The sequence below is a fragment of the Hypanus sabinus genome, chromosome 22, assembly GCF_030144855.1.
Source record: "Hypanus sabinus isolate sHypSab1 chromosome 22, sHypSab1.hap1, whole genome shotgun sequence".
Taxonomy (NCBI): domain Eukaryota; kingdom Metazoa; phylum Chordata; class Chondrichthyes; order Myliobatiformes; family Dasyatidae; genus Hypanus; species Hypanus sabinus.
In genome coordinates, this window is record NC_082727.1 from 53,115,669 (window position 1) to 53,133,884 (window position 18,216).

The window sequence follows — 18,216 nt, forward strand, 5'->3', positions numbered from 1 at the left end:
TGTTCAAGTAAATATACAATGCTTAAAGCACTTTGAACTTTACATACTATGTGAGGTGGGGGCTTCCACTGGTCAGTGTTGACCTTGGATATTGTGTCCTAGCTGTCTAGATTCGCGAGTTTAGCAGTATAATATGGAAGATGTTACACAAGCTGTTACCCATGTAGCAAGCTTCCCCTCTCTGCGCAACTGATGTACTCAAAGGAACGCCAGAGACTGATACAATTTGGTATCAGCAGTGTTGCAGGAGTTGCTAGTTAGCATTGAACTCAGTGTAGAACTGCCTTCTCTGGATTTTTCCCTTGGGGTTTACTCCCGAAGACTGCCCCATGAGTGGATATAGCCACAAGGCAACAGAGGTTTGAGATCAGCGTTTTCCTTCTCATAGATAAGCTACCAACTATGGCTGACAAGCCCATCTGTCCAAAGCAACTGGTTTTAGGTGCCGGTAACCCACCTTTGTCCCTTCTCCTGTCAGTAGAAAAGGTTCCGCCAGGCTTGGTAGCTAAGCCACACGTGAAGGCCAGGAGTTGAACTTGGTTGTCAGAGGCTATTTGAGGCACACATTATTAGGAGCATTTAATAGATAGTGTCTCCATTACCGCTGTGATGCTAAAGGTGTTAGACCACAACAGGAATGCACTTTGGATGCTCTGTTACACAAAGGATGTTAGATTCATTGAAATAATGTTGTTAACATCAAGTAATTTGACATTGGGAAAGAAAGGCAAAGTCACAACAAAAACAAATTGTTTTAAGCTATGAAAAGTAAATACAGAAATCTTTTTCAGAAGAGGGTGGTGCTTAGATGATGAATAGAGAAAGACCCAGACTGGCAGGTCACTACCACCAGAGTACTAATTATGTGGGTTACATATCATAAAGACAACAAATTTAACGACATTATGCCAGTGATATTAAACTAGATTCTGATACATGTAGGTAGTTCAACATGGTTTAGCTCTGTCGAGGAACCCAATTCAACAATGCTGAATGCATCTTGATCTGGACCTAACCGTGATGAAAGAATAGATACAGGAATAAAGTGATAAGGTAACAAGCCAAGATTCATAGCATTGCATCTTGGTAACAAGATCATTAGGCGTATATGGAAAGAAACAGCTATTGCACCATTTGAGGTGGCCTATCACAGAGTGAAGTTCAATCTCATGACTATATGAAGAAGCTAGTCACCAAACTGAAGGCAAAACCTAGTCCTGCTCACAAACTAGTTGTGGACTAGGCTGGGGATATCACTGCTGTAGGTATCCTTAAATGCCCTGTGGCTGGTTACAGATTACTATTGTAGATTAGAAAATGCAATCACAATTTGATAATGTCCAATTGGATCAGAATTGGTTGTCATAGATCTGAAGAACCTTTTTTTTTGAAATTTAAACACTTTACTTTTTTCTTAGCAATTTGCATTAGTCATTAAAGTCAGTGTTGTGCTATTCTTAATATATGCTTGGCAACCCTTCTGAAAAATGATGCTTGCAATCTTACTTCTATATTAAGCAGAAAATATATCTTCGAATAGAATGTCATTAATTACTAGGTTATTTATGTCCCTGGTGTAATTTTGTCTTTTGAGCATAATTTTTCATTCATGAAGGAGAACATAAAAGACCCACCAAACAGCTTCTGTTCATCAGTCTCCATTTTAGTTTCCAACAATTTGTGTATAAAATGAAGCACTGGCTGGAAATCCTACAGTGGCATTAAAGTGAAATATGATGCTAATATTGACTTTGACAGCTCTCACTCCTTCTGAAAAGAAAACAGAAAAAGGCAGTTTAAAATTTCTGAAACATTGTGCTGAATTAGTGGAAGGAACAACCAAGGATTTTTTGTTAAATGATGATGAAATATAGCTTTGTCTGGGGTACAAAGTAGATGATAGAGCATTTCTGCCTCCTCAGACCATATAGAGACTTTACCAAACTCATGCTATCTGGTGGAATGACAAGCATCAACATAAGCAATGGATTTACATTATTTCTTTGTGTGAATTACTGAATGGATTTGTTTATCATGGAGTACCAGCTACATCAGGGACTCCCTCAGGGTCTGTGGCATAAAAAAGGTTGAGAACCCCTGATTTACATGGTATTTGACTTATGCCAGCCAGAGGAGAAAGCTGCAGTCCATCAAATGCCTTATCTACAAAAGTAAGGTGTTTAACTCTTAGTCTCTTCTGCTTTCTTGCAAAATTTGATTGTTAGTGAAGTTAATTAATGATGTACACTATTCGCCTGGCAATGTTCAGGTCCATGGATCAAACTCATCTGATGGCTTTCCAGAACCTACGAGGCTAAACAGATTTGTATTCTTGCCCCTACATTTTTTCCTCTGTGCTGGAGAACAAAAATGTTGATGCTTGTCATTCCACCAGATAGCATGAGATAACAGGAGAGCTAATCTCTACCAGGTCAAATCCAATAAAGTGCTCATTTTACACCAATGACTCAGAAATTGTAGGCCTTTCTGCGAATGACCTGTGATAGTTATGGAATTCTTTTGCCCATGCTGTTTTCCTTTTTTGGTTGCTTCATTAAGATGAAGAAAACCAAAATCATGTTTTCTCACCCCAAAGTCAACTGTTCCATCAGGGCCAGAAATAAAAGTCAATGGCAGCCAAGTTAGCAACAAGTTTTTTTTGCTATTTTGATAACAGTGTAGGCAATCACACCACACTACCAGAGAACATTCTCCATGTATGAAATCAGCTGTCTCCGTTTTTTGGTCATTGAATGGCCAAAGAGTCCACAATCCTAACTGTTCTCCACAGTTAATAACTTGTTAATTCTTTTAATCTAAAAACTTGGCTGCTACAACACCAAGAGCACAATATACGTGGAATTGAGTGGCCTGACAAAATCATTAATGTATTGTCTAGCTGATAGGGAAGCCATGCTAGCATGGGTACAAATGAACAGAGTGACCAACAGTGACATCAGGGAAGCCTGGTATAACAGGGATCAATAGTTGGGGTCATAATTTGCACAGAAGAAAAAGAATCGGAATCAGGTTTCATATCACCCGTGTATGCCATGAAATTTGTTGTTTTGTGGCAGCAGTACAATCTAATACAAAATATTAAAATATTAAAAACTAAATTGCAGTCGGAAATATATATATATATATATATATATATATATATATATATATGTATATGTGTTAAATTTAAAAAGTAGTGAGGTAGTTTTCATGGATTCAACGTCATATAGTCATAGAGAGGTACATCACAGAAACAGGCCATTTGGCCCATTTACTCCATGCCAAAACCATTTAAACTGCCAACTCCCATCGACCTGCACCGGGGCCATAGCCCTCCATACCCCTACCATCCATATACCTACCTAAACTTCACTCAAGCATTGAAATCAAGCTTACATGTATCACTTGTGCTAAAAGGTCATTCCACACTCTCATGACTCTCTGAGTGAAGAAGTTTCTCTTCATGTTCCCCTTAAACTTTTCACCTTTCACTCTTATCTCATGACCTCTGGTTGTAGTGTCACCCAGCCTCAGTGGAACAAGCATGTTTGCATTTACCCTTTCCATACCCCTCATAATTTTATATACCTCTATCAATTCTCCTCTGAATCTTCTACATTCCAAGGAATAAAGTCACAACCTTTACAACCTTATAACTCAACATCCTGGCAAATTTACTCTGTACTCTTTCAACCTTATTTACATCTTTTCTGTAGGTAAGTAACAAAACTGCACACAATTCTCCAAATCAGGCCTCACCAACATCTTATAAAACTTCAACGTAACGTCCCATCTCCTGTACTCAATATATTGATTCATGAAGGCCAGTGTGCCAAGCCATTTCTTTAAGACCCTTCTATTCTTTATGTCCATTCAGAAATCGGATGGCAAGGGGAAGAAGCTGTTCCTGAATTGTTGAATGTGTAGCTTCAGGCTCCTGTACCTCCTCCCTGATGGGATGCAATGAGAAGAGGGCATGTCTTAGGTGATGGGGGTCCCTAATGATGGATGCCAACTTTTTGAGGCATCACTCCTTGGAAGGTCCTGGACTCTGGGGAGGCTAGTGTTCATGATGAAGCTTATTTCGATCCTGTGCAGTGTCCCCCAACTCAAAATGATCAAGGCTAATGAAGGTTGATCACCTCAGCCCCATGATATCACTGCAGGTGCTTATCAACATCCTCTCTGCTGTCTTCTGCAGCTTCAACAGTAATTTTTCTTCCATCATGAAGTCTGAAGTGGGATTTTCTACAATATTTTAAATCTATTTGTAGCTCCTTAGTAAATGAAGCAATTGATGCCTAAATGTGGAAGGGCCTAGGAAATGGTTGTGGCATGGGCCAATAAGCAGCAAGGAACCACTGTATTGCATAAGTGCCTAGTAATGACTATCTCTTACAGGAAAGAAGCTAACCATCTACTCTTGACACTCAAAGGTATCCTGGAGGGTCACCACTGACTATTAACTCAGCCAGATAACATTTGTACTAAAGAACAAGTCAGACCTTGGATACGCATCAATGAGTAACCCACCAGCTGATGCTAGAGCAGGGTTCCCAACCTTTTTTATGTCACGGAGCCTTACCATTAACCGAGCCGTCCGTGGGCCCCAGTTTGAGAACTGCCCACCTAGAACGATTTCAGAACCTACAAAATAGAGGCCACGAATGTGATAGGACATTCTCCAAATGTCTGGACAAATGTAGCTCCAGCAGTACTGGAAGCCTGGCATCATCCAGGACAAAGCAGTCACCGCATGTGTATCCATTCCAATATGTAAACTTCTATTTCCCCCACCTCTGCACAATGTATCACTTACAAAGTATATTCAGTAGCCATTTTATTAGGTACACCTAATCAGCCGATCATGTAGCAGCAACTCAATGCATAAAAAAATGCATACATGGTCAAGAGGTGCAATTGTTGTTCAGACCAAACAATACAATGGGGAAAAAATGTGATCCAAGTGATTTTGACTATGGAATGATTGTTGGGGCCAGAGGAGGTGGATTGACTACCTCAGAAACTGTTGATCTCCTGGGATTTGCACACACAACAGTCTCCAGAACAGGGGTTCAAAGATCCAAGATTCAAAATACATTTATTATCAAAGTACATATGCAGTATACAACCCTGAGGTTCATCTTCCCTCAGACAGCCACGAACCCATTCAAAGGAAAATGGAGCCCGTTCAAAGAAAAATATCAAATTCCCAATGCACACAAAAAAAGGAACAAATCGAACAGATGGCAAAAAACTAGCAAAAAACACAGAATATAAAACTCCAACCACAAAGTCATCGAAAGAGTACAGACACGTTCAGTCCAGCTCAGCTCAGCCCAACCCAGCGCTATGTCCTCGATGCTTTACTCAGCGAGAAATGGAGTAAATCATGGGTTCACGCACCCTCTCCAGGCTTCTTGGCCTCCGGGCCACATACTTTGCTTGAAACCTCACCGAACTCCCTTGGAAACAGAAAAGCACCAGATTGCTCATAAGCCCAAAAATGCACCACCAAAATGTAGATCACAGTCTCCAACAGTAGCAGAACCACATTTGAAGGAAAAGAAAAAGTAAAGGAAGTGAGAGAAGTAGTTTTGTGAACCATCTGGTGCATTTCTCCCTTGGTTGCATTGTTTTCTGCCATCATCTTCTTCCAGAAGAAAAACCTTCTCAATCTTTTTTATGCCATGAACCAATATCATTAAGCATCCACAGACTCCAGGTTGGAACCCCTTCTCTCGAGTTTGCGAAAAACAAAAAATGTCCAATGAATGGCAGTTCTGAGGCTAAAAATGCTTTGTTAATGAGAGAGGTCAGAGGAGAACGGCCAGACTGCTTCAAGCAGACAGGAAGGCAACTAACTCGAATAACCATACATTACAACAATGTTGTGCAGAAGAACATCTCTGAAAGTACAACACATCAAACCTTGAAGTGGATGGGCTACAGCAGCAGAAGACCACGGACATGCACTTGGAGGCCACTTTCTGAGTTACAGGAAGTAGATGGTGTAGATTGCAATAAGTTGCTTGATACTTTCCAAACTCTTGACCTCTGCCAGAGACAAAAGCAACAGGTAGATGGGAATCTCACAACATGCAGAATCTCCCTTTGCTTAGAAACTTACCTGGTTTCCTTCATCGATGACTCCTGGAACTGAGTACAGACAACATTGTGTGAGTATCTTCAGCAGAAAGACTGTAATGGCTCATCACCACCTTCTCAGAACTAGTTATGGCTGGTCAAGAATTGCTGCCCTCATTGGTATCCTGTCAATGAATTTAAGACGTGATATCTGAGCTCCAATCTAACATTAGCACTTGGAAGTGAAAATGGGGATGAAATTTGTCTTGAGCTGTAATGAGATAAGCAACAACAAATTGGTTGTTCATTTTATCCCTTTTAAAGATAATGGAAAAGGAAAATGGGTAAAGCATAAAGCAGGTTACCTATTGCTTTCAACTATTAGGTACTGCTTCCCAAGGCTGTTTTCATTCCACTTATCTCCAGGGATAACTTCCCTTTCTCTTTGACTTAAAATTGTCAGTGAAGAATAGAACTGATATATCTGTTTGATACTGCGGGAGAGCAATCAATTCCTGCTGGACAACTTGGCGTATTCAAAACCTGAAACTGCACTAAATCACTGCACATGATTTTCCAGCCTCGGTTTGGGGAATTTCGATGTGTACTTGACAAAGCGTTGTGCCCAGCGGAAGCGGCTCCCATGAATTGGACATTGAAACTTGCAATTTTATCTGGTTACATAAGATGATTGGAAAATCATGGCTGGCGTTGTACAGTTGAAGAATATATAATCCCAGCAGGCACAGAATAGCTCTGGCAACACTGAAATGGAAACTCTCCTTGGATTTCTATTAGGGAACTTTAGGAATAGCCTTTCTTATATTACCAGATGTTGAAGCAGATATGACCAATTCTATGAAATAAACCATCCCTAGTAACACAGAACTCAATTGGCTGTCTCTATTTTGCTTCTCTTTTCCTCTTGTCATCAGTTTTCCATTTTTATACAATGATATAAACAAACAAGAAGACTACACCTCATCCACTCCATTCCCCTTCTTCTGATGACAAGAGGCCTTGTTTATGGACTGCCAATGAACTGTGGATGTCAGGTAAATGCCTCACACTCCCCATCTGGAAGCAGAAGAAATCAGTTAACCTCTGTGAGCCTGTGTGGAAATTATGACTCAGTAAGGCTGGGTTGTACAATAAAGAGACTGTTTTTGTGGGAGCCTTGAAATGTTTTTCTTTCTCCTCCTATAATGCTGACCACGCAATTTTTGAGCGAATCCGAAGGATGTACCATGCCAGTACTCAGCAAAATTGACACACTTGGATTTGGAGCTGTGCTGGTTGGAGTGAATGAGCTGGAGAGGAGAAGACGAGGCAGGGGAGTTCCAAAGCCCTCCAGTAGTCCGGGTGCGAGGGTGGATCACTCTAAGTGGCGAGCCAATTTGGAGAGGTTGAGAACACCTCCTTTGGCAGTGAAATCTAGGCCCAAAGTGAATCGCTGGGTGACATGTTCTAGGCCTGGAGCAATTTGCCATGGCAGAGTCCAAGTCCTAATGCAAAGTAAGATCAGCCGATTGGACATTTTAAAACGCTGGCCCAGATAGACTGGGAGCTCCTCTCTCTCTGACACTGAGACTGCTCTCAGCTGCTGAACTGAATACTGAGGCTTTGGGCCTACCTTAGGCTGCTCAGGGATTTGGATGTAAGGACACAATTTGGTTTGGAATACTGTTGTTGTTGCTCGCTTCTATTGTTCGCATGATTTGATTTTTTTTCTCTTTCTCTGCACACCAAAGGTTGGTCTTGATCTTTTTTTAAATTGGGTTCTTTCAGGTTTCTTGATTTACATCTGCCTGTAAGCAGACAAATTTCAAGGCTCTTTGATAATAAATTTTCTTTTAATCTTGAAACCTTGAATCTTTGACTATTCGTGAGGTGCCTCACCAGCTGACACAAGTGAACTAAATTTGTGCAGCAGAAACCCTTACACAGCCAGCAGTTACATGTAAGGGACACATAATGGCGTAAACAGGCTGCTTTAGGTGGGCAGAGAGCTTACCTGTACATAAGTATAGCTGGAAACTGGACTTTGGATATTTAAGAATTGTAAAATGATGATCCACCAGACAAAACTGGGATCAATTAGAAATAATTGAAAATCCCCTGCATCCACTTCCCAGTTACAGTTAGATTCACTGGATAGCTCCACTGGCTCATTGACTTCAAACTGAACACCCACTACATATTTACATCAATCCTGCATTAGTCCCAATATATTCTCCTTATATCCCCATGATTTTCCCACTCTTTAACACACATGGGGACATAATTGGATTAGGGTTCCACGTTTGACAGCTATTGATATGGTCATTGTTGCTTTCTTGAACTGGGGAGTAAGGTATAATGTTTGATAAAAGTGATATCAAAGTATATTCTGAAGTTGTAGTGTCCCGAGGAGACAAGGAGCAGCAGTCAATACTGATAACCCTAGTCTTTCTGCTGGATCACAGAGAACTGATATCCTAACTGGGGTAACCCAGGTCCTTTGACCTTGTTGTATCAGCTATCCAACGTCATGATCAGTTGAAGTCCATCAGAATCAGATTTAATATCACAGGCATTTAACATGAAATTTGTTGTTTTGCAACAGCTGTACGTTGCAATACATTATAATAAAAACTATAAATTATTATAAGAATAACATGTTATAAAGAAAATTAAATTATATAATTAATGGAAAATGAGAGAAAAAAATACTGAGGTAGTGTTCATGGGTTCATTGTCCATTCAGAAGTATGACGGCAGAGGGGGAGAAGCTGTTGCTGAAATGTTGAGTGTGTGCCTTCAAGATTCTGTACCTCCTCCTTGTTGATAGCAATGAAAAGAGGGCATTAACGAAGAGGGGGTCCTTAATGATGGATGCCAACTTTTTGAGGCATCGCCTTTTGAAGGTGTCCTGGATGCTGGAGAGAGTGTTGCCCATGATCGAGCAGCCGGAGTTTACAACTTTCTGCAGCTTTTTCCCATCATTTGCAGTGGCTCCTCCACACCAGATGGCAATGCAACCAGTTAGAATGCTCTCCATGGTACCCCTGTAGAAACCTGCGAGTGCCATCGGTGATGTGCCAAATCTCCTCAAACTTCTAAGAACAAAACATAGCTGCTTTCATGCCTTTTTTGTAATTGCATCAATATGTTGGGCCCAGGATAGATCCTCAGAGATGTTGACACCTAAGAACTGGAAACTGCTCACCCTTTTCACTGTGTATCCCTTGATGAGGACTAGTGCATGTTCTCTCGACTTGCCCTTGCTGAAATCCACACTCAATTCTTTGGTCTTCCTGATGCTGAGTTCAAGGCTGTTGCAGTGACTGCACTCAACCAACTGATCAATCTCGCTCCTGTACGCCTCCTCATTATCATCTGAAGTTCTGCCAGCAATAGATATGTCACAAGTGGCAAATTTACAGAATGTGTTTGAGTCACACAGTCCTGGGTGCAGAGAGAGTAGAGCAGTGGGCTGAGCTCACATCCCTGAGGTACGGCAGTGTTGTCTGACGGTGAAGAGGAGTTGTTACTTCTGAACCCCAGGGACCGTGGCCTCCCAGTGAGGAAGTTAGGGATTCAGTTGCAGATGGAGGTACAGCGACCCAGGTTTTGGAGTTTGTTGATTAGAACTGAGGGTATGATTGCATTGAATGCTGAGTGTAGTCATTAAGCAGCAGCTTGGCATTGGTATTGCTGTTGTCCAGGTGATCCAAGGCCAAGTGGAGAGCCAGTGAGACTACATCCACTAAACCTATTGTGGTGATAGATGAGTTGCAGTGGGTCCAAGGTCCTTGCTTAGGCAGGAGTTGCTTCTGGCCTTGACCAGCCTCTCAGAGCACTTCATCACAGTAGATGTGAGTACCACTAGGCGATAGTCATTGAGGCATCTCACCCTGCTCTTCTTGGGCACTGGTGCGATTGTCACCCTTTTGATGCAGGTGGGAACTTCAGGTTGCAACAATGAGAGATTGAAGATGTCCTTGAACACTCCCAGCACAGGTTTACAGAGCCCCACCTGGTACACCTAACACCTAATGAGGGCCTAACACCTTGTAAGGGTTCACCCTCTTGATAGATGTTCTGACGTCTCCTTCTAAGACAGAGATCACAGGGTCACCAGATACTGCAGGGATTCACACAGGTGTTTTATTCTACCTTTCAAAGCGTGCATAAAAGCTCATCTGGGAGTGAAGCATCTCTGCCATTCATGATGTTAGGTTTTGCTTTGTAGGAAGTAATGGCCTGCAAACCCTGCCAGGGCTGACATGCATCTAATTCCATCTCTAACCTCAATTGGGATAGTTTTCTTGCCCTTATAGTAGTCTTCTGTAGCTCATACCTAAACTTCTTGTATGTATCTGGATCACCGGTCTTAAATGCCACAGATCTAGTACTTACAAGCTATGAATCTCCCGGTTCATCCACAGCATTTTGTTTGGGTAAGTCAGGAATGTTTTCAAAGGCGCACACTCATCCACACAGGTCTTGTTGACATTGGTGATTTAGATTCAAAGATGAGTCTAGTCCACCAAGTGAACGCAGTCCTGAAGCACGTCTCCGCTTCCCTTGACCATGGCTTCTTTGTCCTCACCACTGATGCTGCGATCTTTAGTCTCTGCCTATACGCTGGGAGTAGAAGTACAACCAGCTATTCGGACTTTCCAGATTATGGAGGATAGATGGCACAGTGAGCATTCTTGATGATGGCATAACAGTGGTCAAGTGTGTTGGCTCCCTTGGTTCCACAGGTGATACTGGATCTTGGTAGTAGTTGTTCAGATACTTCTTCAAGTTGGCCTGGTTGAAATTGCCCAAAGAGATAGGGAAGGCATCAGGGTGGGCACTTTCATGCCTGCTGATTACATTGCTTAGCTCCTGTTGACATTGGCCCGCGGTGGAATGTACACTGCTATCAGGATGATGGCTGGAAACTCTCTCGGCAGATAAAATGGACAACATTTGACTGCTAGATTTACGAGGCTGGGTGAGCAGGGCTGAGACAGAACCATCATGTTTGTGCACCATGATGAGTTAATCATAAAGCATACTCCACCTTCCCTGCCTTTTAATGACTCATCTGTTGTGTCTTGGTGGAGAATCAGGAAGTCATTGGGCTGCAGCGCTACATCCGAAATGGCAGAGGATAGTCATGTTTCCATGAAGCAAAGTACACAGCAGACCCCAATGTCTTACCATTGTTCCACATCCACTTTGACTGTTGAAGAAGATGTCACCAGCAAACAACGCGACCAAAAGCGATGTCCTTCAGACAGTTCACGAAGCTACATCTTCTTCTTTCAAATATGACTCTGCTACTTTGGGAACCTGAGATATACATTTTAATAGCATGCTTTTGGGCCAGTTGTGCAATCTGGCACTTCGCTGTCAGGTTTTGAGTGGAGTGTGTGGCCTGGAGGCCAAGAAGCCTGGAAAAAGAGCGTAAGTCCATGATCGACTCCATTTCTCACCAATCTCGCCAATTAAAGTGTTGAGCATGATTGATATCAACGGGGATGAGTGTAGTAGTCGAGCACTGTACAGTGCCATCTGACTGTGTTAAACCGGTCTCGCTTGTCCATCTTGCTCTTGCTCGATGATGCTGGAGCCTTAAGCCTTGGATGAGGTTTAATCAATGTGGTCTGTGGTTTGGGCTCTGCAGTTCATGTTATCATGTGTTTCTGGTTTCTAGTTGCTCCTTGTTTTATTATTTTTGTGCAAGTTTGATCAGGGTGGATTGGCTCTGCCGCCTGTAATCAACGACCAGCACATCACTGAATTGAAGTGAACTGAGAGAAACAGAATATGCCTGGACTGCTTCAATGACTCTGTGGTTTGATGTTTCATTTTCTGTGTTTTTCATCAATTTCTTGCCACTTGCTCGATTTTTTTTTGCATGTTGTGTGTTTTAATATTTTCTTTGAATGGGTTCCACGGTGTTTCTTTGTTTCGTGGCTGTCTGTGTGAAGATAATTTCAGTATTATATATTGCATACATATTTTGATAATAAATTAACTTTGAATCTTTGAACTCTAATTATAATACAATATTAAATAATATCAACATCATTTCTATTTATTTATTTTTGCACAGGCATATATATATATATATATATATATATATATATATATATATATATATCTGTGAGACTAGAACAAGAGGGTGTAGAGAAGGCTTAGGGTGAAAGGTGAAATGTTTAAGGGGAATCTGAGGGGAACTTCTTCATGCAGAAGGTGGAGTGAGTATAGAACGAACTGCTGGCAGAACTGATAGGTGTGTGTTCAGATGCAACATTTAAAAGACGTTTGGAGAGGTATATGTATGTGAGAGATATAGAAGGATATGGCTATGGTTCCAGTGTAGGTCAGTGGGACTGGACAGTAGACAAGCTTGCCATGGACTGGATAGGCCTGTTTCAGTGTTGTGGTACTCTGTGACTCCATGGGGATACTGAGAAGGTCAGGCAGTACTGTGGAGAGTAAAACAGAGTTAATATTTCAGACCGATGGCTGCCTTTTTTATTACAATAATATTTAATTTCTTACATAGTAGTTGTGAAATTTTTGTTTGGCAGATGGATAGAAGTAATAAGCACAAATCAATTTCATATTCAATTAAGATTCCTTGCATTTGCAGAAACATTAGCAGAGACATTTTAGTTTCAAATTGAATACCATTTCCATGATAGTGGTACAGCAGCTTGAAAACTATGTATAGAATTAGTGCAGAAAGCAATAAAACAGACAGTCCTTTGTTCATTTTAAGTAATCATGCATTAAATATTTGTATGTTTAAAGGTTTAAGTAACATCATATTAGTCAAATTATATATTTGGATTTACATTCTCAAAATCTTTGCTGTTGCATAAACATTGTGGTGTAGCAATCTTGTATTCTTTACACGTCATACATTTTCAAGTCAGATTGAATAAATCCAAACTCAGTTTCTGTGTGCTGAAGTCATTTTTAACACTTCATAGCAAATTAAGTTGTGTCGGAAAGGTTGCCTTGGGGCGGAATGCAAAATTCTACTTAGGTAATCGCCTGTCCTACCTGTAGGTGTAATCAGATTGATCACAGCAATGTGAAGACAAATAATCATTTTTCCTTAGCTATTCCAGACATAAGGGATGTTGTGCTTTCAGATTGGTTTTAGAGTTAGACCATTTTGAGGTCCTAGTGCTGACCCAGTAAAGGCATACTGGATGGCTAGGTGAACAAGAGTTAAACTTATAAACAAGTAGAACTTTGATTTGGCAGGAGTTTTCATTACTTTGGCCTTCCCAAAAGCGACTTAAGGGAAGTTATGATGCATTGTCATTACTGGAATGAAAGAAACTTGTGTATTGATAAATTACCATAACATTGGGCATTCAAGTGATCATCCGTTTTCTAATATTCTATGACTCCATGGAAGTCAATCATGTGTCAGAATCATATCTATCTGTTGGTCTTCAAATACAAATATTGGAGCATCTGACTAAATGTACCCAAGCTCTTGGAAAGTCTGAGAGGTTTGTCCAATATCAGATAACAGAATGCTGCAACTATGAAAATCTGTAGCCATCCCCCTAAAAATGACATTGGCATCAAAGATTAATCATGACCTTATTGAACTGTTGAATACTGAATCTTATGTTCTTACCTTAGATTTTCCATCAGGAAACAATGATGATTGAACTCCATTTCTGGAGCTTCCTCTTGGTGTTCACCTCATACTGATCAGAGGGCATTCAGATCTAGGATCCCGAACTATTGGTATAGTTAGATTTGTTATGAGACTTCTTTTTCACTCTCTTCTGATCATAACAGAAGAATGCCTTTTCATTATAAGTGACATTCTATTTGACCATGATTTTCATTCAGCTGCCATGCTGCTTCAGACTATGAAAGAGACCTCTTGAACCATGAAAACATAAAAAATGATCATCTATTTTCAACCAGGTGTTTCATGATAACTGTTGGCATAACTGGGATCCTTTATTTCTGATTATCACTTTGATTCACCTGAATAGGAACAGCACAAAGAACCATGTGTTCAAAGTTCAAAGTAAGCTTATTATCAAAGTACATATATGTCACCATATACAAAGCTGAGATTCATCTCTTGTGGACATACTCAATAAATCCAAAATATAACCATAATGGAATCAATGGAAGACTGCACCAGCATGGGTGTCCAACCATTGTGCAAAAGACATAAGCTCTGCAAATATAAAAAGGAAGAAATAATAATTAAAAATAAATAAGCAATAAGTATCGAGAACATGAAATGAGAGTCCTTGAAAGTAAGTCCATATGATTGCAGGAACATTTCAATGATGGGGCTAGTGAAGTTGAGTGAAGTTATCCCATTTTGTTCAAAAGCTTGATTGTTGAGGGGTAATAACTGTTCTCGAAGTGGTGGAGTGAGGCCTGAGGCTCCTGTACCGTCTTCCTGATGGCAGCAGCAAGAAGAGAGCATGTCCTAGATGGTGGTGGTGGGGGATGTCCCTGATGATGGATGCTGCTTTCCTGTGAAAATGATTCATGTAGATGTGCTCAATGGTGGGGAAGATTTTACCTATGATGGACTGGGCTGTATCCACTATTTTTAAAGGATTTTCCATTCAAGAGCATTGTTGTTTTCATACCCGGCTGTGGTGCAGTCAATGAGTAGACTCTTCACTACACGTCTACAGAAGTTTGTCAAAGTTTTAGATGTCATGCTGAATCTTCGCAAACTCCTAAGGAAGTAGAGGCACTACCTTGCTTTCACTACACTCGCGTGCTGGGCCCAGGACAGGTTTTCAGAAATAATTAAATCGAGGACCTTAAAGCTGCTGACCCTCTCCACATCAGATCCACTAATGAAGACTGGCTCATGGACCTCTCGTTTCTACATCCTTAAATCAATAATCACCATGTTGGTCTTGCAGACATTGAGTAAGAGGTTGTTGTTATGGCACCATTCAGCCAGATTTTCATTCTCCCTCCCATATGCTGATTTGTCACCACGTTTGATTCGGCCTACGGCACTGGTGTCATCAGGAATCTTGAATATGGCGTTGGAGCCACGTTAACCATACAGTCATGAGTGTAGTGTGGTCGAGCGGGGGGCGAAGCACACAGCCTTGTGGTGCAGCTGTGCTGAAGGAGACCATGGAGGAGATGTTGTTGCCAATCAGAACTGACTAGGATCTACAGGTGATGAAATCTGAGATCCAATTGCACAAAAAGGTATTGAGGCCAAAGTCTTAAAGCTTATTGATTAGTTTTGAGGGGATGATTGTATTGAATGTTAAGCTGTAGGCATCCTAATGTATGCATCCTTTGCTGTCCAGATGTTCCAGGGTTGAGTGAAGAGCCAATGATACAGCATCTGCTGTGTGAGCGCCTTTAACTCCTGGTGAAATCGTCGGGGTGCCATCATGACAAGCTTTTTGCACCAATCCTTTTGGTAATTCGGTGATTTTTTGTGATTTTTGGATTGCGAGTCTTGGGCATCAGAAACCTGGCGGAGCCCATCCCTCGCCGGTTTTTTTTTACGAGGTCGAGTTGCTAGCTCAACACTCAACCCAGGCACAGATGGAGAGCGTGCAAGGGAACTGGACGGAATTGAACTCGAGACCTCTCGCTCCGAAGTCCAGCGCTGATGCCGCTATGCCACCACCTATAGCTACCAGTAGGCAAATTGGAGCAGATGTCATGCAGGAGTTGATATATCCCATCATCAACTTCTGAAAACATTTCTTCACTCTGGATGTAGGTGCTATTGGATGATAGTCACTAAGGTAGGTTACCATGTTCTTCTAAGGCACCAGTATAATTGAAGCCTGATTGAAGCAGGTGAGTGCCTCAGACTGCCAAAGCAGGAGTGTACAGATCTTTGTGATCACTCCAGCCAGTTGTCCAGTACGGGTCTTTAGTACTTGGCTATTTACCCATCTTGGCTGGAAGTTTTCATTGGGTCACACTTCTGAAGACTGCTTGCATATCGGCCTCAAAGACTGAAATCCCAGGATCAACAGGGGCTGTGGGAGCTTGTAATGGTTCCTCCGTGTTTTGATAGTTAAAAGTGTAGAAGGCATTGAGGCAATCTGGAAGTGAAGCCCTGTTGTCGGCTATGTCACTTGATTTAACTTTATAAGAGGTGATAGCCTTCAAGCTCTGCCACAACTGTTGAGCATCCCTTGTTGATTCAGGTTTAGTCTGGAATTGCCACGTCACCTGTGAGATGGGTTTCCAGAGATTGTGCCTGGCCCTCTTGTAATTTCATTGGGCAGCAGACTTGAATGCTACTGGTCCGGCCTTCAACAGACTGCAGATCTCATGGTTCATCTCGGGTTTCTGGTTGGGGAAGGCTCTGAATGATTTAGTGGGGACACACTCATCTACAATAGTTTCAATAAAGTCTGTGACAGCCATGGTATGTTCTGTCAAAGCCACAGATGAGTCTTTGAACACGGCCCAGTCCGCCGACTCAAAGCAATCTCGTGGGCGCTCCTCTGCCTCCCACGGCCACCACTGGCATTGTAGTAAAAGTAAAGCAATTGTTGGAAATATATTTGTGAATGGTTATGCAATAGATGGAACATTCCAACTTTTATATTAAATAGGTAGTTTTTTTTACATGCCTCTAGAAATTAGTAAGCCACACCAAAGTTCCTTCAAATATGGGTCTTATTCTTTCCCTCTTCAGTCGAAGTGAGATGGAAGCGTAGATTTTGGATACCTAAAAATATTTGAGGCTTAATTGCAAAAAATATCGAATTAAGAAAATGCTAGAAAAACACAGCAGGTCTGGCAGCATCTGTGCCCTCATGGGGACCTGCTTCATTCTGGATAATCAGCCCTTTGTGTTACCACAATGCCTTAATACTACATTTGAAAGGAATTTACAATGAAGAATTTAGATGATGTGAAAACATTTGCAGATATAATGGATCCAGGAGAAACTGAACTGTTCCTCCTGGTTTGGTGGTGTGCCAACATGTTTACCAAACCCTGCAAATCTTCCTTTCTCCTTCCTCCCTGACTTAGACCAACATTTTCCTTTTCCCATCAAAGTTTTAGCAGGAACTTTATTTAGTAAAATGATTCATAGGATTAGTAATTAATTTTTTTTAACTGGATAGGAGTTAATAACTGGAGAATAATTCAGTTATTATTATCCTCTTAGTTATTATATAATCTCTAAACAGCGTAAGTTTCAAGATTCAAGAGTCTACATTTATTATCGAAGAATGTATAAATTATACAATCTTGAGATTCGCTTCTCACAGATAGTCACAAAGCAAGAAACCCGAAAGAACCCAATTAAAATTAAAAAGGAGAATCTAAAAAATAAAAGTAAAAGACTAACACTCAATTTGTAAGAGAAAAAAAAATACAAATCATGGAAACAATTGAAATGAATAGCAGCCTGTTGAACTATTATTTCCTTCTTTTTGTTTGTATAGCATTTGAGTACTATCTTAAGTCTACCTTCATTATTTACACTCCAAACTCATAGACGGGAAGCAAGTTAACATTATGATGACCATTACATAGACTGTGTCTTTATTTTACCCACAGGCTGGCATCTTTGAAGATGATTTCTATGATGGGGCTTGGTGTGCTGGCAGGAACGATTATTCACAGTGGTTTGAACTGGATGCCAGAAGACTAACTAAATTCACTGGTGTTATAACACAGGGAAGAAATTCACTTTGGTCGTAAGTAAGACTAACTGCTTTTGAGCAAAAATGATTTCAAAGTGTCGTGTCTTTTACTTCTGTAACAGTGAGACTGGTGCACAGGTTTTGAGTTAAACATTTCAAGACAATGCAATAAGTATTAATGCATTAAAAAAAGTGTGAGGAAGTTCTTGCAATCAAGTAGCATCTGTGGAAAGAGAGTATTTCAGTCCTTCATCAGAACTGAGAAAAAGAGAAGCAAGTTAGTCCAGGCAGTAGAAATGTGGGTGCGGTTTGCAATGGCTAGAACAAGGGCAGCTGTTCTGATAGGATGAAATAGTACAATAAGAAATAATTTATTGTCAAATCTAACCTTAATTATTAGTTGCATTTTTGTTTTGGTTAAAAGTGCTCCACCTTTTTATTCTTAATAAAATAGCAAGATTACTTTGGTATGTTACAGCTTACCCAA

At 40.9% G+C, this 18,216-nt stretch overlaps 1 protein-coding gene across 2 annotated transcripts in view; it reads left to right on the forward strand.

Annotated features, from left to right (window-relative positions):
- Window positions 1–18,216, forward strand: part of LOC132379621 (inactive carboxypeptidase-like protein X2) — a 188,616-nt gene that overhangs the window by 42,541 nt on the left and 127,859 nt on the right. For both annotated transcript variants that reach the window (XM_059947753.1, XM_059947752.1), the window contains exon 4: window positions 17,644–17,783. In XM_059947753.1, coding sequence (XP_059803736.1) covers window positions 17,644–17,783 — 140 coding nt within the window. The remainder of the gene's footprint in view (window positions 1–17,643; window positions 17,784–18,216) is intronic.